The sequence below is a fragment of the Thamnophis elegans genome, chromosome Z (assembly GCF_009769535.1).
Source record: "Thamnophis elegans isolate rThaEle1 chromosome Z, rThaEle1.pri, whole genome shotgun sequence".
Lineage (NCBI taxonomy): Eukaryota > Metazoa > Chordata > Lepidosauria > Squamata > Colubridae > Thamnophis > Thamnophis elegans.
Genome location: NC_045558.1, coordinates 132,991,466 through 133,013,113, shown reverse-complemented (window position 1 = coordinate 133,013,113; position 21,648 = coordinate 132,991,466). Strand labels below are relative to the sequence as shown.

At 44.8% G+C, this 21,648-nt stretch overlaps 1 protein-coding gene across 1 annotated transcript in view; it reads right to left on the bottom strand.

Annotated features, from left to right (window-relative positions):
- The window catches only part of SLC25A35 (solute carrier family 25 member 35), a 20,209-nt gene extending 1,387 nt beyond the window's left edge, over nucleotides 1–18,822 (bottom strand). Inside the window, exons 1-5 of the mRNA XM_032237295.1 lie at nucleotides 18,444–18,822; nucleotides 17,571–17,636; nucleotides 5,844–5,996; nucleotides 2,136–2,270; nucleotides 1–15 (exon numbers count right to left, since the gene is read on the bottom strand). The exon at nucleotides 1–15 is cut by the window's left edge and continues 1,387 nt beyond it. Of these exons, the coding sequence (XP_032093186.1) occupies nucleotides 1–15; nucleotides 2,136–2,270; nucleotides 5,844–5,996; nucleotides 17,571–17,636; nucleotides 18,444–18,818 (744 nt within the window). The 5' untranslated portion in view covers nucleotides 18,819–18,822. The remainder of the gene's footprint in view (nucleotides 16–2,135; nucleotides 2,271–5,843; nucleotides 5,997–17,570; nucleotides 17,637–18,443) is intronic.
- Nucleotides 18,823–21,648: the final 2,826 nt, after the last annotated feature.

Here is a 21,648-nt window from a genome sequence, read left to right as displayed (position 1 = left end):
TTTGTACATCATGCCCTGCCATATAAGAAAAGGAAACGATGAAGAGAGCAAACTCACCAATGAATTAAGAGCACCCCAATTTTCTTGGGTTACCCCTCGTTTTCAGTGTCCCGTTCTCCCAGCCACTCTTTCTTAGGTTTTAGAAATCTTGCTTCCTTGTTGTTGTTTTTTTTAATGAAAAATCCTGTTCTGACCTAGGCTTTGGAAAATCACGAAGCAGACTTCTTGTCCCGACAAAACCCCTTTTTATTAAGCTAGTGTGAATTCCTCTCACTCACATCCAGCAGAGTCCCAGCAAACAGTCTTTCAAGGGTGAATTGATAACCACAGACCTTATCAGGCTTGGAGAGCTGCCAGGCCGATATCTTCCAAACTCAACGCTGTACAAGAAAATACTTGGCAAGGAGTCTCTGAGAGTCACGTGAAAATAAGCTTTTTTTTTCTTTCCAAAAAAGGGCATGAATAGCCTTTAGGAGGTTTGTATAGCACTCCTGGGGGTGGGATGGTCCAAAAATGAGCAAAAAACGGCCAGTTTTTTTTTGCAAAAACTGGCCCTTTTTGTCAAGAAAGGGGGCATGAGTAGCCTTTAGGCATCTTATAGAATGCTCCTGGGGGCTAGGGGGGGACTGAGCAAAAAACAGCTCATTTGTCGCTCATTTCTGCTGTCCCCAGCCCCCAGGAGCACTCTATAAGTCTCCTAAAGACTCTGCATGGCCATTTTGGTGAAGGAGGTGAGGTTTCAGGAGGCAAAAAGTGCTGTATTCAATGTATAAGATGCACCCAGATTTTCAGCCTCTTTTTTGAGGGAAAAAGGTGCATCTTATACTCTGAAAAATACGGTACCTTTGGACAGTTGCAGCCAGGCCTCTCATATGACACCTGCCATGTGGACCCATAATGAGCCGAGGTGGCGCAATACTGCAGGCCACTTCAGCTGACTGTTATCTGCGGTTCAACGGTTCTAATCTCACCGGCTCAAGGTTGACTCAGCCTTCCATCCTTCCGAGGTGGGTGAAACGAGGACCCAGACTGTGGGGGCAATATGCTGACTCTGTAAACCGCTTAGAGAGGGCGGAAAGCCCTATGAAGTGGTACATAAGTCTAACTGCTATTGCTAACTGCTACTGCTATTCTTCTGCAGTCGGAACGGCTTCCCTGCAGAGGCCTACGGGAAAGCCTTGCTGGCTGCAGAAAAAGTTCCTGGAGGCCTCTTGACAGTGAAAAGGAGGCCGGGGGCAACACACAAGTGAGGAGAGTCAGTGGACCACATCCCCCCGTCCCTGCCCCCCAAATAAGACCTGGTGCCTTTTTTTGGTGGCAAAACAAATATAAGACAGGGTCTTATTTTCGGGGGAACACAGATAGATGAGAAGCGAAATGTCTTCAAGGAAAAACAAAGTCCAGTTGCCTCTTGAAAAAAGCACTTTTGAGACAACCATGACTTGGTGGACTGAGTGGTGTGGCCCGCCAGAGGCCAGTGGAGCTGGCAGCAGATTTGAACAGTGAAGAGGTTGGGCAGGAACATGGGCCAGTCCCGGAGTCTGGGGAAGGCTCTGATGAGGGTTCTGCATCAGAGGCAGAGATGGGGCAGTTATCAACTGACTTCAGAGCCAGACATCAGTGGGGCAGAAGAACAGCTGGAGCCTGTTCCCAGTGTGCGCATGCACAGAGTTGCCAGACAAGAAGGGAACAGCTGAAGAACAGGGGTCGACTTGGGAGTAAGGCCACAGGTGGACGGTGAATGGCCCCTCCCAGAGGGAATAAAAGAGGAGCAAAAGGGGAGTGGAGTTTGCAGGAGGCAATGAGTTCGCTTCATTGGTTTGTGACCCTGAGAGGCTCCTTTGAAGATGTCGGGCCTGGCAGCTCTCCAAGCCAGATGAGGTCAGTGACTGTAAATCCTCCCTTGCTGGATGTGAATGAGAGGAATTCACAGTAATTTAATAAAAAGGGTTTTTTTTTGTCAGGACAAGGAGTATGTTTCTAGGTCAGAACAACTAAGAGTCTCCATAGGCCTTTAAATGAATGGCTATAAGTCAAGGAATGTTCCGTGTTCCCATCTTTTTCTTTCGTCTGCCTAATAACAAGGGTCCCGGCTTGGCTTCCTCCACATCTTCTCCCTTCTTCCTATTTCCTACCTGGCCATCCGGTCCAACCGGTTGGTTGTAAAGGCGGGTGCTGGCCACGTCGAAAGGTGTCATGGCGATGGCCACAACGAAGCTACTCATCATCCCGGCACACAAGGCAATCAACCAGCTGTCTTTGGGGAAGATCTGGAAGGAGAGGAGGGGACAAAAGTTACGGAAGTTACGGCCAGCTTGGGTGGAGATCAGCAACCCGGATCCAATCCGAGGATCGATCCACATGAGAAATGCAGCTTTTTTTTTTTTTTTAATGAAAACATAATTCTCCAGTTTTGGATGTGAAAAGACTAGGGGGACCCTCCCACCCAGAGAAACAGCTAGGTGGGATATAGGAACATAAAAAAAAAGGGACAAAAGGACACCATGAGCCAATCAAGTCTGCCCTGAGTTTTTTGTTCATTTTTGTTTTCTTTTTAATGTACTCATTCGTTATTTTTTATTATTACTTTTTATTTTTATTTGTTTTTTTTAAATTATTATTATTATTATTGTATTTGTTTTGGATGATAGACATGTATTTATCCCAGGTGTCTTTAAACTCTGTGACTGATGACTAACTACACTATATTTGTTGGAAGTCGGTCCCATGATTTCACTACCTTTTTTTAGTGAAGTAAAAGGGCCTGTGTAGAATCTCCATTAAGTAAGGCAAAAACATTCCAGAATTCTCTTCCCACAAGGGAACATGACTGGTTTATTCATTCTGTAGCAAATAAATAATAACTCTTCCATAAACCTACCACAGCTAGTTTCATGCCCCACAAGAAAAGAACATTATGCCTTAGGACTGAGATTCTCAAACCTGTTCTGTTCTATTCTGTTCTGTTCTATTCTATTCCATCCTATCGCATTTCATTCCACTCCAGTGCCTTCCATATTTTCTATTGTATTCTATTCTATTCCACTCCAGTGCATTCCATATTTTCTATTCTATTCTATTGTATTCTATCCTATCCCATCCCATTCCACTCCAATGCATTCCATATTTTCTATTCTATTCTATTCCATTCTATTCCATCCCACCCCACTCCAGTGCATTCCATATTTTCTATTCTATTCTATCCCATCCCACTCCAGTGCATTCCATATTTTCTATTCTATTCTATCCCATCCTACTCCAGTGCATTCCATATTTTCTATTCTACTCTATCCCATCCCACTCCAGTGCATTCCATATTTTCTATTCTATTCTATTGTATTCTATCCTATCCCATCCCATTCCACTCCAATGCATTCCATATTTTCTATTCTATTCCATTCTATTCCATCCCACCCCACTCCAGTGCATTCCATATTTTCTATTCTATTCTATCCCATCCCACTCCAGTGCATTCCATATTTTCTATTCTATTCTATCCCATCCTACTCCAGTGCATTCCATATTTTCTATTCTACTCTATCCCATCCCACTCCAGTGCATTCCATATTTTCTATTCTATTCTATCCCATCCCACTCCAGTGTATTCCATATTTTCTATTCTATTCTATCCCATCCCACTCCAGTGCATTCCATATTTTCTATTCTATTCTATCCTATCCCATCCCATTCCACTCCAATGCATTCCATATTTTCTATTCTATTCTATCCTATCCCATCGCATTCCATTCCACTCCAATGCATTCCATATTTTCTATCCTATCCTATCCTTTCCTATCCCATTGCACTCCATTCCACTCCAGTGCATTCCATATTTTCTATCCTATCCTATCCCATTGCACTCCATTCCACTCCATATTTTCTATTCTATTCTATTTCATTCCAATACATCCCACCCCATTCCATTCCACTCCAGTGCATTCCATATTTTCTATTCTCTTCTATCCTATCCTATCCTCTGTTTTATTCTATACTGTCTACTCGATTCTGCCTGCAAATCAGCAGTTTGGACTCATATATTTTGTCTCTTCTGCCATGACCAGCCTAAAATTAAACTTGCAGCTCCTTTGGAATAAAGAGTCAGTTGATGCCTTATATTCATGCAGAAAAAAGAGCTACAAATCCACCTTCTTAAGCTCTAGTGCTGTATTAATAGCCATTGGATTAGAAACACGTTTAATACTCAAGAGTTGGGAGAACATAAGGAGGAAGTGACCATAAATTTGGCAAGAAAACAGAATATATTTGGGTGTGGCTCCATAATTTTATTTAGTTTAGATTAGTTTTATCCTGCCTTTATTATTTTTTTATAAGTAAACTCAGGGCAATGAACATACCTAATACTCCTTCCTCCTCCTATTTTCCCCACAACAACAATTATGTGAGGTAAGCTGAGCTAAGAGGGAGAGTGACTGGTTCAAAGTCATCCAGCTGGCTTTTGTCCTTAAAGTGGAACTAGAACTCACAGTCTCCTGCTTATTGGCCCAAGGTCACTCAATTGGCTTTCATTCCTAAGGTGGAACTAGAACTCACAGTCTCCTGGTGATTGGCCCAAGGCCACCCAGTTGGCTTTCATTCCTAAGGTGGAACTAGAACTCACAGTCTCCTGGTGATTGGCCCAAGGCCACCCAGTTGGCTTTCATTCCTAAGGTGGAACTAGAACTCACCCCTAATCATCCTGGTTGCTCTTCTCTACACTCTTTCTAGAATCTCAACATCTTTTTTACAGTGTGGTGACCAAACTGGATGCATTATTTTAAGTGTAGTCTTACTAAGGCTTTATGGAGTGGTGTTGTAGCCCAGCAGGAGCCGTTGGAACTGCCACCAGACTCTGACAGCGAGGGGCCCTATGAGTCGGCTCTGGAGGATGTGAAGGACCCTGGACAGGGTCCCGACTCCGAGCAGGGTGCAGAGAGGCTGGTTGGCCACCAGGAGGCGCCTGAGCCTTGGACCAGTGGGGAGGAGACAAGGGAGAGTGAGCCGGATGCCAGCAGTGAGTTGTTCCTGGATGCCTGGCACCGAAGAGCTAATAGGCGTTAGGAACAGTTGCGCAAATACAGGAGGTAATTGCACTCAGCTGGTGGTCATTAGGCTCCTCTCCAGACTATAATAAGGACTGTTTGTGCACACGCCCCTCTTGCAGAAGTCAATGCATTGACTAAAAGTTGGAGAACTTTTGTAACTAGCTTGGCAGGCTGGATTGCTGCCAAGGTTTGTCTGAGTTGCTGCTAAGGTCCTTATCTGTTTGTTGTGCTTGACTTTCAGCCACCGAGGTTTTGGTTTCTTGCTAATAAAGTACATTCCAGTTAAGCTTGTCTCAGCATTCGTTACTGGACGGAGGAGGGGGTCAGAACAACTAGCCATGCCCAGTTCCTGCAACTGCTCATTGTATGTTTTAGTCCCCAGTCCCCTAATCATCCTGGTTGCTCTTCTCTACACTCTTTCTAGAATCTCAACATCTTTTTTACGGTGTGGTGACCAAAACTGGATGCATTATTCTAAGTGTAGTCTTACTAAGGCTTTATAGAGTGGTATTAGTATCTTGCTTGATCCTGACTGTATCCCTCTGTTAATGCACCTTAGGATTGCATTGGCTTTTTTGGCTGCCGCCACACAGTTAACTCTAACTGGTTGTCCACTAAGACGCTAAGATCTCTCTCACAGTTACTGCTATTAAGCCTGGTTTCACCCAGTCTATATGTGTACTTTATTTTTTTCTTGCCGAAGTGTCGGACTTTACTTTCCTCTGGCTCCACCCTGCCAGATGCACGTTTTCTACTGTAACTCCTATAGGTTTTTCAAACAAGCAAATGAAACCATTGTACCTCGAGGTTGTTGAAGAACTGTTTGGAATAGGAGAAGGTTGATAGCTGCGTGGATGAACCCACCATGACTCGGGGCACGGAAGAAATGGCTCCACGCCACAGCCCTAACACACCGTGTTCTTTGTGGATCCCCCATAGTGCGTGGAACATTCCCTACACAGACAACAGAAAAGGACCCATAAGGTTGAGGAGCTTCAATGTCTATAACCATCATCGCGCTCCGCCAGTTGAAAGTCATCCATTGAAATAGTTGGACCACTTGAAATAAGGAGCGAGCAGGATTTGAACTCTTCTTGGCTTGAAAAGACCATCCTGGGGGTGTCAGGGAAGAAATCATTTTGTCTCCAGGACAGAGAACACTAAACACAGAATAATGGGGTCATAAGGGACCTTGGAGAGCTTCTAGTCCAACCTCCTGCTCAACTGGGGAACCTATTCCATTTCAGACAAATGGTCATCCAAACTCTTCTTAAAAACCTACAGTGATGGAGCACCCACTACTTCCAGTGGCAAGGCGTTCCACTGATTGACAATTCTCACTGTCAGGAAATTTCTCCTTAGTTCTAGATTTGCTCTCGCTTTAATGATCTTCCACCCTTTGCTTCTTGTCTTGCCCTCAGGTGCTTCGGAGAAGGAAGAAATAAATAAATAAGGAAGAAAGAAACATCTTCTAAAATCATCCCATACATTCATCACCTAAAAAAGCTTCTCACCCCAGTCCTCCTCCTACAAACACGTCAGTTTCATTGCAATTCTTCACTGGCTACGTCAAATATTCTACCTCGTTCAAGAAAAATGCAAAATGTTTTACAGATGGCACCTGGCACCAACAAGGTTAGCTAAAATCTTAACAAATACCTCCCCAAAATGTTGGAAATGCGAATCAATACATGGAACATATTACCATTTATGGTGGACCTGTGAGGAGGCTAAATTTTTTTGGAAAAGGATCAAAAATTGGCTGGAGGCAATAACAGGGGTTAAAATAGAATGGAAACCTGAAGTTTTTTAAATTAGGAATAATGTCTGCGAAATACAAAAAAGAAATCCAGTATTTAATACTACATATAATTACAGCAGCAAGGATTGCCTTTGCCCAGAAATGGAAAAACAAATTAATTCCAAGCGAAAATAAGAAAGATTATGGATTGGGCTGAAATGGACAAACTAACTAAAGAAATCCAGGGAAAAGAAGAATCAGAATTCTACCAGATAATGGGATAAATGGTATAGGTGGATGGAGGAAAGAAACAAGAATCAATGAAGGAATATAACAAAACTCAAAAAAATAATAGTTATGAGTAAAATAAGAGGGTTAAGAATGGTGAAATCCAAATGAAATATAATAGAAGGGGAAATAATATAAGGTGAGTGGTATCAATTGATGATTGCTATTAGAAAGAACAAGAAGCTCCTGTTCATATTGTATTGTGTAAATGTGGTGTAAGTCTAGGTCTTTTGTGTGTGTGTTTTAAATGTTTGCTAATAAAAAATAAAAAAATAAAAATGCAAATCTATATTCAACCATCTATTTAGTGACCTTTCGAAGTTACGACACCACTTTAAAAAATGACTCATGACCGTTTTTTTCACATTTACAACCACTGCAGCATCCCCAGATTCCCCTGACCAAAATTCAGACGCTTGGCAACTGGCATGTACAGTATTTATGACGGTTGCAGTGTCCCGGGGTCATGTGATCATTTTTTGCAAACTCAATAGCAATGGAACTTAGACTTATATACCGCTTTACAGTGGTTTACAGCCCTCTCTAAGCAGTTTTATGGATGGAAGGCTGAGTCAACCTTGAGCCGGTCGGGATCAAACTCCTGGCAATGGGCAGAGTTAGCAGTAGTGCTTAGGCTTATAAACCACTTAGCAATAGCAATAGCAGTTAGACTTATATACCGCTTCATAGGGCTTTCAGCCCTCTCTAAGCGGTTTTACAGAGTCAGCATATCGCCCCCAACAATCCAGGTCCTCATTTTACCCACCTCGGAAGGATGGAAGGCTGAGACAACCCTGAGCCGGTGAGATTTGAACAGCCGAACTGCCGAACTAGCAGTCAGCTGAAGTAACCTGCAGTACTGCACTCTAACCACTGCGCCACCTCGGCTCCTAGCAGTTAGACTTATATACCGCTTCACAGTGCTTTGCAACCCTCTCTGAGCAGTTTAGAGAATCAGCGTATTGCCCCCAACAATCTGGGTCCTCACTTTACCACCCTCGGAAGGACGGAAGGCTGAGTCAACCTTGACCCTGGTGAGATTCGAACTGCTAAATTGCAGGCAGCCACCAGGCAGCAGAAGTAGCCCGCAGTACTGAGTTCTAACCCACCACAGTTCAAATTATCCTCTTCGCTGCCATCTAGTTCAAGTAGTCCTCGACTTCCTGGCACCCAATCGAGCCGCCATTTCTGTCGTTAAGCGAGAGAGGTGTCCCACTTAATCAGGGTGAGATTAGTGAAGCGTTTGCTTCATTTTACAACCTTCCTTGCCACCGTGTCTAGCTAAGTGAATCGCCACTGTCGATCAGTCGGTAACACGGGTTGTTAAGTGAGGCTTCCCCATTGATTTTGCTGGTCAGAAGGTCGCAAAAGGGGGATCGTTTGATACAGCCACTGTCATAAGGATGAACCGGTTGCTGAGTGTCTGAATTTTGATCCCATGATCATGGGCTTGCTCCAAAGGTTGTAAGCGTGCTCGTCAGTCACTTGTTTCAGTGCCGTCGTAACTTTGAACCGTCACTGAATGAACTGTTGAAAGTCGAGGAATAGCTTCCGTACTTCTGAATACAAAGAGACAGTCAAATTGCAGGCAATCGCAGAAGTAGCCTGCAGTACTGCACTCTAACCCAGTGATGGCGAACCTATGACACGCGTGTCAGTGCTGACACGCGTAGCCATTTGGGGTGACATGCACAGGATTTCATGCGATTCATCCTCGGCTCCTGCACGGCCGCCGAGGATGAAAGAATCTGTGCTGGAGGAACGGGGGGGGGCGGGACGTGTGATCTCCCCCGCCCACACTCACTTACTGTATCGCCGCCGCCCCTTTCTGAGCGCAGGGGCTGCTGGTAAGGCGTGCGTGCCGTGCGCACACACGTCATCAGCACGGCGAGGGAGGACCCGCAGGAGAGGAGCGCGGGAACAGTGCGCGCCTCTCTCCAGTCAGGCTGGCACAGAGAGTCTACTCCTGGGACTGTTGGTTACGACCGCACCACACTTATCTCAGTTCACGGCAGGGCTGTGGAGTCTGCTGCTTCCAGCTCCACGTCCTCATCAACATGCCGCTCCGGCCCGCCCCCGCTATGAATATTCATATTCTTCGCCCTCGCGTCACTAGGAATATTCATAGCAGGGGCGGGCTGGAGTGGCATGTTGATGAGGACGTGGAGCTGGAAGCAGCCGACTCCACAGCCCTGGTTCACGGCACCCCAAACAAGTTCAATAATATCAAGGGCAACATACGAAATCGACTGATGAACAAAGAAGTTACTAAGCAGGTATGTTAAATAATTTGTTTTTGGTTTATTAAATACAATTATATATTGCAATTATACATTTTTGTAGTTTAAACTATAAATTGCGCAAAATTATGTTTTTGTCGAAGTGACACACAACGCGAGTTATGCTCGATTTTTTGCCGATTTTTGACACACCACGCCAAAAAGGTTGCCCATCACTGCTCTAACTACTGCACCACCGTGCCTCAATGGAGAAAACCAGATTCACTCAGCAACCGTGTTACTCAATTAACAACGGAAGAGATTCACTTAACAAATGTGGCAAGGAAGGTCATAAAATGGGGCAAAAAAATTCATTTAAGAAATGTCTCGCTTAGTGACAAAAACTCCGGGCTCAATGACGGTTGTAATTTGAAGACTACATGAATTTGCAAAGGTGCAAAATAGGGACTCGGGGTGGAAGGCCCACCCTTACTCAATCCTTCCGTCTCACGAGACAACATTATACACAAATCTTTTCCTGGGTAAATCTTACTTATTTCTTACACCAACCTGGCAACCGGAGATTTCCGGGGTCGAGTTTTGAGAGCAGGGTATTAGTAAGAGATTAGAAGCTGCTCATTTTTAAAGATCCGGGAAGCTATGTAGCCAATCGACCTCCCTATTCGCTAGGGCAGACTGGCATTTTTCCAAGCTCCGGGGCAGGAATAATCAGGGATTGGCTAGAGATGCTGCAGAATCTCCTGGACTTAACCTGGTTTGCCTCGGAAATGAGGCAGCGTGCTTTCTAGTGGAGATCTTTTAACGAAATTATATTGTTTTATACCACAAATTCCATTTCCAATATAGAAATGGAAATGTGTAGAAATGTGTTTTCTAGGTGTCCAACGTGTTAAAATATGAACATCATCATAATCATTATAATCATGTACATATAGACATATGGGCAATAACATCAATTGTTATTGAAAAGTATGCTGTCTTCCATTATAATATCAATTATGTAACCAATCAAAATATTTACTGATCGTTTTTTCCTTCTCATGGAGTCCATATTTCACATAAATCCATTCATCTAACCTCTGTACTTGTCAGCTAATCATTTGTAGAAAAGTTCCCATGTCACAAAAGATTCCGAATCTTCTTTTTCTTTGATTTTCAAAGTTAACCTATCCGTTTATTTATTATTTTAATTGAAATGACAGTGCCGTGTCAGGACAATTACAAAGAAAGCAAAACCCAAGAAAAGTTGATAGTAAATCTTAACACACAAGCTAATAATAATAAAAATAATATGACAGTAGGACCAAAAAAAAGAAAAAAAAACCTTTTAACTAAATTTCTACTTACATTAGCCTATTTACCAATTCCCCCTACTATAGTTTTTGCTTTCTACATCTTTATTTTCCATACTAACGATTATTGACATTCGTACTTATTTCCCCTCTTGTTTCTATCCATTCCTAAAATTTATTCCATGTCCGATAATATTCCAAGTCTTCTTTATCTTTGATTTTTAAGGTTAACCTATCCATTTCTGCAGATTCCATAATTTTTTGATGATGTTATCATCTGTAGGGGTTTCTATGTTTTTCCAGTATTGTGCGCATACAATCCTTGGCTGCTACTAGAAAATGTAAAATTAAATCTGGGTTACCTTTATTATAATTTTCGGGAAGCATGCCCAAAAGGAATGTCTCAGGTTTCAAGTCTATGTATTATTTTGTCATAGTTTCAAGCTATTTGTGTATTCCCCCCACCCCTTTAGGACATGTGGTGGAGATCTTTTAAATGGCCATCTGATTTCCTCATTCTACTTCCAACCAAGGCAATGCAAGAATATTTGCTATAGGTTGGAGAACAGTATTACCTCCTAGGATGATTGCTTACTATTACCTGAGCTGAGATTTAAAAGCAACTGATAGCCTGGAGGAAAATTAACTTTGCAAAGAAATATTGAATAAGGATTAAAAAAACTGGTTAGAGGAAATGGTAAAACAACAAATAGAGTTAAAACCGGAGCTATTTCTATTAGGCATGTTAACAGGGGAATATAACAAAAAACCACCACCCAATATTTAATGCTACATGTAATAACAGGGGCCAGAATTGTATATGTTCAAAATTGGAAAAAATGGAAACATACCCTCTGAGGAAATGATAATAAAGAAAATATTAGGCTGCGCTGAGATGGATAGGTTGACAATGGAAATTAAAGACAAAGGAGAAACAGAATACTATTTAATTTGGGATATATGGTATAATTGGCTTGATCGTAGATGCAAAGATTAGAAAACTAATAATGAAAGATGATTAATGAATTAGAAATTGGAAATAAGTGTAAATATAATGAAAGATGAAGAATATTTATTATATATAATAGTATATAACAGTAAGATGTAAAATGTAAAAAATATTTAAAATACATAATATATGTCTGTATATGTGTGTATGTATGTATGTATGTGTGTATATATATGTATGTATATATATGTGTGTGTATGTATGTATATATACATACATATATATATATTTGTAGATTTTCACAGGTGTAGGTATGCTGGTCTTGTTGTATTTGGGTCTTTTCCCATGTACAATTGAGATTGTCTTGGCAACGTTTCAGTGAGGTCTCACTCACCATCTTCAGGCTGGGTTTTGGGCTTAAAGTGTGATTGGAGCTGCCGTCTTGCTATACATCTTGGTGGGGGTGTGTGGAGTGCTGGCTTTGTTTCAGTAAGTGGAATGATTGGTTGTGTGGTTGTATCATGATTGGTAGATTGGTGCTGATTGGTGCTGGCTGTGTGTACATTGTTGTTTCATGTTGTAACGGCCTGGGTGGTGGGTGGGGCTCAGCCAACCTCCCAGGATGTTGCAGCACAGGATATCACTACACTATAGCTCAGGATGTCATCACACAGCCCATTACACAGGTCGAGGTTGGCTGTGTTGTAACATCCTGAGCCTTTGCGTTGTAACCTCCTGAGTTCTGTGATGTAATGTCCTGAGCAGATGGCTGCGATGTAACATCCCGGGCTTTGGTTTGGCTCCGGGTTTGAGGACAACGGCATCGCCTTCCTCCCTTACATCAAAGGCACCACAGATAGAATCAGCAAAATTCTCCACAAACACAATATTAAGACAGCCTTTGGCACCGACCAAAAGATAGCCAACATCTTAAGAAACCCAAAAGACAAAATCCAGCTAGAAAACCAAGGAGTCTATGAAATACCATGCAAAATCTGCCCTGCCACATACATTGGACAAGCTAATAGGAGAATAAATGCATGTATCGCAGAACACAAGAATGCAGTCAGAAAAAAACTCCCTCCCTTTTCCAGCACCTTAAAGCTACAGGACATGAAATTAATTTTGAAGGAATCAGGTTAATCTCCAAAACTGAACACTTCAACAAGAGAATAATTATGGAAGCTATCGAAATAGAGAAACACCCCCACAACATGAATAAATGTGCCGATACCTCCTGCCTACCAGACATCTGGAAACCAGCCCTACTCAACAAACGAGCCCTACCCACCACCCAGGCCGTTACAACACGAAACAACAACGGACACACAGCCAGCACCAATCAGCACCAATCTACCAATCATGATACAACCACACAACCAATCACTCCACTTACTGCAACAAAGCTAGTACTCCATACCCCCCGCCAAGATTTATAGAAAGACGGCAGCTCCGATCACACTTTAAGCCCAAAACCCAGCCTGAGTTTTATTTCTTTATTATTTATTTTGTTTTATATATCTCCCACGTTTATTACAAATAATTCAAGGTGGCAAATAGATCCAATAAACCTTCCCTTCTGCTACTTACTGCTCAACAACAACCCTGTGAGGTGGGTCGGGTTGATTGGTCTAAAATTGAACAGCTGGCTTTTGTGGCTGAGGCAGAATTAGAACTCACTGTCTCCCGCTTTTTAGCCTATTACCTTAGCCCAAAGGTGGGGAACTATCACCCCTTTATGACTTGTGGACTTCGACTCCCAGAATTCATGAGGGAACTGTGGCCCCTTTATGACTTGCGGACTTCAATTCCCAGAATTCATGAGGGAACTATGGCACCTTTATGACTTGTGGACTTTGACTCCCAGAATTCATGAGGGAATTGTGGCCCCTTTATGACTTGTGGACTTGAACTCCCAGAATTCCTGAGGGAACTATGGCCCCTTTATGGCTTTTGGACTTCGACTCCCAGAATTCCTGAGGGAACTATGGACCCTTTATGACTTGGGGACTTCAACTCCCAGAATTCCTGAGGGAACTATGGCCCCTTTATGACTTCTGAACTTCAACTCCCAGAATTCCTGAGCCAGCATTCCTTGCTGGCTCAGGCATTCTGGGAGTTGAAGTCCAGAAGTCATAAAGGGACTATAGTGCCCCACCTGGGAAATAGACCAAACTGAACCACTTAATCACTAGGCCAAATGTAGGTATTTTTTTTAAAGGAGAGGGTGTAGTTTATAGACAATGCTTTTATTGCTCTTTCAAAGACCCAAACGGAAGTTAACAACTGGTCAGTAGTTGTTACAAGTAGTCCTTGACTTACAACAGTTCATTTAGTGACTGTTCAAAATTACAATGGCACTGAAAATCCCTGAGTTATGACTATTCTTCACCGTTACAACTTTTGCAGCATCCCCAAGATCATGTGTAGCATCCCGGGGTTGCAACCTCCTGACAAGCAAAGTCATTGTTGAAGCCAAATTCACTTAACAACCACATTACTAACTTAGCAACTTCAGTGATTCACTTAACAACGGTGGCAAGAAATGTCGCAAAATGGAGCAAAACAGATGTAACAAATTCTCACTTAACAACATGTCTAGTTTAATGAAAAGAAGGACTAGGGGAGACATGATAGCAGTGTCCCAGTATCTCAGGGGCTGCCACAAAGAAGGGGGAATCAAACTATTCTCCAAAGCACCTAAAGATAGAACAAGAAGCAATGGGTGGAAACTAATCAAGGAGAGAAGCAACTTAGAACTAAGGAGAAATTTCCTAACAGTTAGAACAATTAATCAGTGGAACAGAAGTTGCCTCCAGAAGTTGTGAATGCACCAACACTGGAAGTCTTTAAGAAGATGTTGGATAGCCATTTGTCTGAAGTGGTGTAGGGTTTCCTACCTAAGCAGGGGGTTGGACTAGAAGACCTCCAAGGTCCCTTCCAACTCTGTTATTCTATTCTATTCTAACGTAAATTTTGAGCTCAGTTATGATTGTAAGAGGAGGACTATCTGCATTTTCTTTCTCTGCAGATCGACCTTGACTTAACAGTCATTTATTTCGTAATCCTTCAAAGTTACAACAACCCTGAAAAAGTCACTTATGACTGTCATGACACTTAACAATCACCTCCAGTCACGGGATCAAAATTCAGAGGCTGGGCCACCGGCTCATAGTTATGACGGTGGTGGTGTTCCTGGGGTCATCTTTTGTGACCTCCTGACAAAGCAAAGCCAATGGGAGAAACCAGAGTCACTTCACAACTGTGTACTAACTTAACAACCGCAGTGATTCGCTTACAGCTTTGGCAACAAAAGGTCGTAAAAGGGGAGAAAACTCTCTTCACAACTGCCTCGTACGGCGACAGATATTTTGGGGCTCAATTGTAGGTTGTAAGTCAAGGAGTATCTATATAATAAAATGATTCATCTTTAAGGGACCCAGAGGTCTGTGTTGTTTTTCTTTAGGTATGCAACTCGGGAGCACAAACGATGAGATTTATGGAGGCATCTTTGGATAATACTGGGAAGGAGGCCAGTGCAGAACTGTGTTCGGTTCCGGATCAGTGATGCAGGAAGGACTATTTCATGGTGAGGTACTTTTCCGTCGTTCCAATTTTGAAAAGGCCTGTAGAGCACAGAATAATAGGGCGGGAAGGGACCTCGAAGGTCTTCTAGCCCAACCTCCTGCTAAAGCTAGAGACCCTGTATAATTCTGGCCAAACATTTGTTAGGTCCCTTCTTAAAAGTCCCCAGTGATGGGGCAGTTCATAACTTCCAAAGATAATCTTCTGACCTAGGCTTCCCCAAAATGCACGAAGCAGATTCCTGATCCCGACAAAACCCCTTTTATTAAACAAATGCGAATCCCTCTCATTCATTCAGCAAAGGCCTGGCAAACAGTCTTTCAAAGGAATATTTATGACCACAGATCTTATTTATCTTGGAAAGCTGCCATGTAAATATTTTCCAAACGCGGTGCAGTGCAAGGAAAGACTGGGCACAGAGTCTCTGAGATTCACGGACAGATCTTCACACTCCTGAAACGAATCTAATGACTGAACGAAGGGATTGTTTCCTGCAAAAGCCCACTCCCCTATCGCTCCTCTTTTATGTCCTATGGGAGGGGCCAATCACCTTCCACCTGTGACCTTACTCCCAAGTCTACCCTGATTTCTGAGCTGTTCTTTTCTTCTGGAAACTCTGGGCATGCGCACACTGGGAACAGGTTCCAGCTGTTCCTCTGCCTCACTGCTGTCTAGCTGCGTATGCACTTGATCACTGCCAGACAGCCTTAGCCCCATCTCTGCCTTGGACGCAGAGTCCTCGTCTGAGCTTTCTCCAGTTTCCAGGACTGGCCCATGCTCCTCCCCAACCTCCTCACTATCCGACTTTACTGTCAGCTCCAATGGCTGCTGGCAGGCCACAAGAGAAAAGCCAGTTCCATTGATAAACTGTTCTCACTCTCAAGAAATATCTCCTTAGTTCTAGGTTTGAGCTCTCTTTAACGAACTTCCACCTGTTACTACTTCTTCTTTTTTTTTGTAATAACTTTTTATTTTATAGCACATAAAAATTCCAACTTCAATTGAACAGTGTGTCGCCTGGGTGCAACTCATTTTAAGAAGTAATATTCAAAATGTTTACAGCCATATTCATCACATTTATATCAATGTATTAATACCAATAATAGTCATACTATTTGTTTAACCGATTTAACACATCTTCCGTGTATCACTGATTCTTTCATATATTTCCCTGTTCCCTGGTTTTGTCAGCTAGCCATTGATAAAATAAATCCCAAGTAAAAAAAAAATATTCAGTTTCTTTCTTTTCCTTAATTGTAAGTGTTGGTTTGTCCATTTCTGCACATTCTAGTATTTTTCCAATCGCATCTTCTTTTGTTGGGATCTCTTCACTTTTCCACTGTTGTGCAAATACTATTCTCGCTGTCGTCAATACATGTGAAATCAGATATATGTTCCCTTCCTTTCACCCACTACTTCTTATCCTGCCCCCCCCCCCTGGGTACTTTGAAGAAGAGGTCAACCCCCTCTTCCCTACAACAGTATGGGAAGACTGCCATTAAATCACCCTTAGTCCTTCTCTTTATATTAACAGAGTTGGAAGGGACCTTGTAGGTCATCTAGTCCAACCCCCCCGCCCAAGCAGGAGACTCTACACCACTTCTGACAGATGGCAGTAAGCCTCCAGGAATGAAGCCTGGCATATTCCCTATATGGATACATCCCTTAATGCTTTGTAGACATATTTTTCTCTGATCCCGCAATTTCCATAATTATTTTACTATAGAATCATCCTAGAAAAAAAAAAATGCAGCCCTACTTCAAAAAATCAAAATTACAAGATACAAAAAATCAACAGTAAAACCCAACATCCTGAAATTATACTTAAATTTTTACACACAAATTTCATGCTGCAAAAAAATATTATTATAAAATTCTGGGTCCACATTTATTGAACCCGATATTTAACTATTTTTTTTCTCCACAGAGAATCAAATGTAAAAACGATCCTCACTTCTGAAGGCAACTTCTGTTCCATTGGTTGATTGTTCTCACTGTTAGAAAATTTCTCCTTATTTCTAGGTTGAATCTCTCCTTGATAAGTTTCCATCCCTTATTCCTTGTCTGGCTTTCAAGTGCCTTGGATAATAGCTTGACCTCCTCTTCTCTGTAGTAGCCCCTCAAATATTGGAACACTGCTATCATGTCTCCCCTGGTTCTTCTCTTCATTGGAATAGCCATGTCCAGTTCCTATAACCATTCTTCGCTAGACTTGATTTAGAGTCATGAGGACCAGAATCTTAATTTCTCTCTTTTTTAAAAAAAAAATTTTAAATCATTCCAGGGGTCCTCTAAGGAGAAAGGCTAAGAAAGACCCCTTTTGAAAATCGTGCAAGTTTGCTGACCAGTAATTTACGGCGAGATCCCGAGGAATCAAAAGTTCAGCAAATTACAACTTTCTCACGATAAAGCTACAGGGTAAAGTCTGCTTACCTGGTGCTGATATTGGTGTCCTACAGCAATCTCAGAAGCTGACTGGGCTTGGAGATGAGTCTTCACCTGGAGAGAGGATTGGAGAAAAATCACTTTCCTAAGAAACAACACGTCAGGAAGATGCATTCAAAAATGTTGGTTTATGTTTCTCCCACCAATGCTTTACTCCCTTCTGAAGCAGTGTTTTCATTCTATTAATCAGGGCAGGTAAAGACTTGTGTTCAAACACTGGAGGCTTTCAAGAAGAGACTGGACTACCATCTGTCAGAAGTGGTGTAGGGTCTCCTGCTTTGGGGGGGAGGAGTTGGACTAGATGACCTACAAAGTCCCTTCCAACTCTGTTAATCTGAAAGTTGCTTTTAAGCCAGAGGAAGGACGTTCTCACAGTCAGTGAAAAACCAGCCCAGTAACAAATCTGGCTCTTGTAAAAAGTACAGGGACGGGTGCGAAAAAGTAGCAACCAGGCAGCCCATTTACACAGCAGTTAGAATGCAGCAACCACAGGCTCACTCCAGGAGTTCGATCCCGACCAGCGCAAGGTGGACTCAGCCTTCCATCTTTCTGAGGTCGGTAAAATGAGAACCACAATTGTTGGGGGGGGGGGGTATAGGCTGACTCTGTAAAGCCGCTTAGAGAGGGCTGTAAAAGCACTGTGAAGCGGTATATATAAGGCTGAGCGCTATCAGGAAATACTTTTGGTGAGCGCTGCGTTTTTTGTTTAAAAAAATAACGGCCACATTGAATTTAATGGCAGAATTCATTCTTTATCCCTGGATTCTGGATTCCACCTGGCATCTCTGGATTCCAGACAGAAATGAGTTGGGGGCAATTTCTCTCTTATTCTACGGTAATGCTTCTGGGGTGAAGACCCACCAGATACAGGGGGCTGCTCACAATGGCACTTGCGGCGCCCGCCAACGCTCCTGCCAGGGTGGCCCGCACCAGGCTGACTTGTCCATCATGGGTGTGGATGTAGCCCTCCGATTCCGCGATCCCGTAGGTGCCCAAGCGGATGCCATTAAAACCAAACTGGTAGAAGAGGGCCGGGGAAAGTCCTCGCTGGAGAGCTGCCAACCCGTCGACCCGTCCGATGGTGTAGAAGGCGTGGAAGACATTCCGGTAATGGCGGGTGTAGGTGCCGGGAGCACGGAGCTCCCCCTGGAGCTGCATCCGGGTCTTTACCACTTCCAAGGGGTTGGTGAAGAGGCAGGCCCCACAGGCAGCCACTCCACTGAGAAGAAAGTCCATTACGGGTGGGTCAAAGGGTGGATACTTGGTCAAGGGAGCTAGAAGAGAAGAAGAGAAACTATGGAGGTAAGAGTAACCCAAGACCTTTCGAACGGAGAAGAAGTCAAGAAGGTGAAGGTTGAAGGATCTAAGGAGGCACGGAAGGAGAACCTACACCAGGTTCTCAAAGGACCTAGACTAAGTTCTCAAAGGACCTACACCAGGTGGTTCTCAAAGGACCTACACCAGGTTCTCAAAGGACCTACAGGTGGTTCTCAAAGGACCTACACCAGGTTCTCAAAGGACCTACACCGGGTTCTCAAAAAACCTACACCAGGGTCTCAAAGGACCTACACCAGGTTCTCAAAGGACCTACACCAGGTTCTCAAAGGACCTACACCAGGTGGTTCTCAAAGGACCTACACCAGGTTCTCAAAGGACCTACACCAGGGTCTCAAAAAACCTACACCAGGGTCTCAAAGGACCTACACCAGGTTCTCAAAGGACCTACACCAGGGTCTCAAAGGACCTACACCAGGTGGTTCTCAAAGGACCTACACCAGGTTCTCAAAGGACCTACACCAGGGTCTCAAAAAACCTACACCAGGGTCTCAAAGGACCTACACCAGGTTCTCAAAGGACCTACACCAGGGTCTCAAAGGACCTACACCAGGTGGTTCTCAAAGGACCTACACCAGGTTCTCAAAGGACCTACACCAGGTGGTTCTCAAAGGACCTACACCAGGTTCTCAAAGGACCTACACCAGGGTCTCAAAAAACCTACACCAGGGTCTCAAAGGACCTACACCAGGTTCTCAAAGGACCTACACCAGGTTCTCAAAGGACCTACACCGGGTGGTTCTCAAAGGACCCACACCAGGTTCTCAAAGGACCTACACCAGGTTCTCGGAAGGCCAGAAGCAGCACTTCTGTGAAGGATGGAGGGTGAAAAGAGGAAGGAAGATGGAAGGTCAAGTGGAGGGGAGAAGGACCACTATGACAGAGAAAAAGTTGCCGCCATCATCATCATCATCACCATCATCATCCAGAAGAAGGTGAGGAAGAAAGCTGTGTTACCATCAGGGGATGTCACCATCAGGGTCCCGGGGGTCCCTCTTTCCCCCAGCCGGGGAGAGGAAGAGCAGGAGGCAAAGGGGAGAACCATGAGAAGCGGAAAGCCAGGATCACAAGAAACCCAGCGGAGCCAAAGCTGCCAGAGGAGAAGAAGAAGAAGAAGAAGCCAAGGTGGGTGGAGAAGACCTCCGCAAAGCAAGGGAAGCGGTTGGGGCGAGACCAGGGACCACCGCAACGTTCCCCGGGTGCCGGTGGCCTCGGGCTGGGAAATCCGCGACCGCGGATTCTTCGAGCAGCCGGGAGATCGCGGCCACCCCGGCTTACTTCAGAGAGCCGAGGCGAGGAGGCTGCGCCGGGGAAGGAAAGCAGCCGCTTTCTCTGGTGTGTGTGCGCGCGCGGACCGGCAGCCGCTCCCCCCACCTCCCCCGCCGAGGCCACGCCCTCAACCGGCGGCGGGAGGTGGGGGTTGGCTGGCCAACGGCTCCCCACGCCTCCCCCTCCCCACGCTTCCCACCACGTCACGCCCCGCGAGCGCCGTGGTGTTTTTTTTTTTTTAAACGCAGCTTTCCCCGCTGCGGGGAGTCGGCTTGGCTTGCTGACCAATAGGAGAGGACGTGGGGGGGGGAGGGTCTTTTATGAATGAAAAGGGCAAGGGGGGGAGAAGGCGGGAAACGGGGGTCGGGGCAAGGGCGGGATGTGGAGGCCGAGAGGCTTGGGTGGGGGGGATGGTGGGGAGGGAGACCAGTGCGCACCGGCTGGTTCGGCAGAGCGGCTTGAAGCGGCTCAAAGGGAGAGAGAGAGAGTTTAAAAAAACCCCTCCGGGTTGCCCCGACGCGCTTAGCATGACTGGCGTTAATCCGAGGTGGTTCAAAGGCTTCTTAGGGCTTGAAGCGGATGGCACGGTTCAGCCTCTCCCTCCCTCCCCCCCTAATTTCCTCCCTCTTCCCCTTCCTTCCTCTCCCTCCCTCTTCCCCTTCCTTCCTCTCCCTCCTCCCTTCCTTTCCCTCCCTCTCTCTTCCTTTCCTTCCTCGTGTTTCTTCCCTCTCTCCTTCCCTCCCCCCTCCCTCTCTCCTTCCATCACCCTCTCTTTCCTCCGTGTCTTTCCTCCCTCCCTCCCCCTCTCTGGGCTTAAGAATAGACTCCCTCCCCCTTTCCCCCTCCCTCTCTCCCTGCCCGCCTTCTGTCTTTCCTTCCTCTCTCCCCTCCCTCCTTCCTTCCTCTCCCCTTCCCTCCCTCTCTCCCTCCCCCTCTCTGGGTTGAAAAAGAGACTCCCTCTCTTTCCTCTCTCTCCCCATTCCCTCCCTCTTGAATTCCTCCCTGCCCTCTCTCTTTCTTTCCTCTCCCCTTCCCTCCCTCTCTCCCTCCCACTCTCTGGGTTTAAAATGAGGCTCCCTCTTTCTTCCCTCTCCCCATTCCTTCCTTCCGTCCACTCCCTCCCTCTTGAATCCCTCTCTCCCTCCCTACCCTCTGTCTTTCCTTCCCCTCTCTTTACTCTCTCCCCCCTCTCCCCTTCCTCCCCCCTTCCTCTTTCCTACATGTCTCTTTCCTTCCTCCCCCTCTTCTCTCCCTCCATCACCCTTTCTTCCGTGTCTTTCCTCCCTCCCCCCCCCTGTGGGCTTAAGAAGAGACTCCCTCCCCTTCCTGTCTCCCTGCCTGCCCTCTTTCTTTCCTCTCTCCCCTCCCTCCTTTCTTCCTCTCCCCTTCCCTCCCTCTCTCCCTCCCCCTCCCTGGGTTTAAAAAGAGACTCCCTCTCTCTTTCCTCCCTCTCCCCATTCCT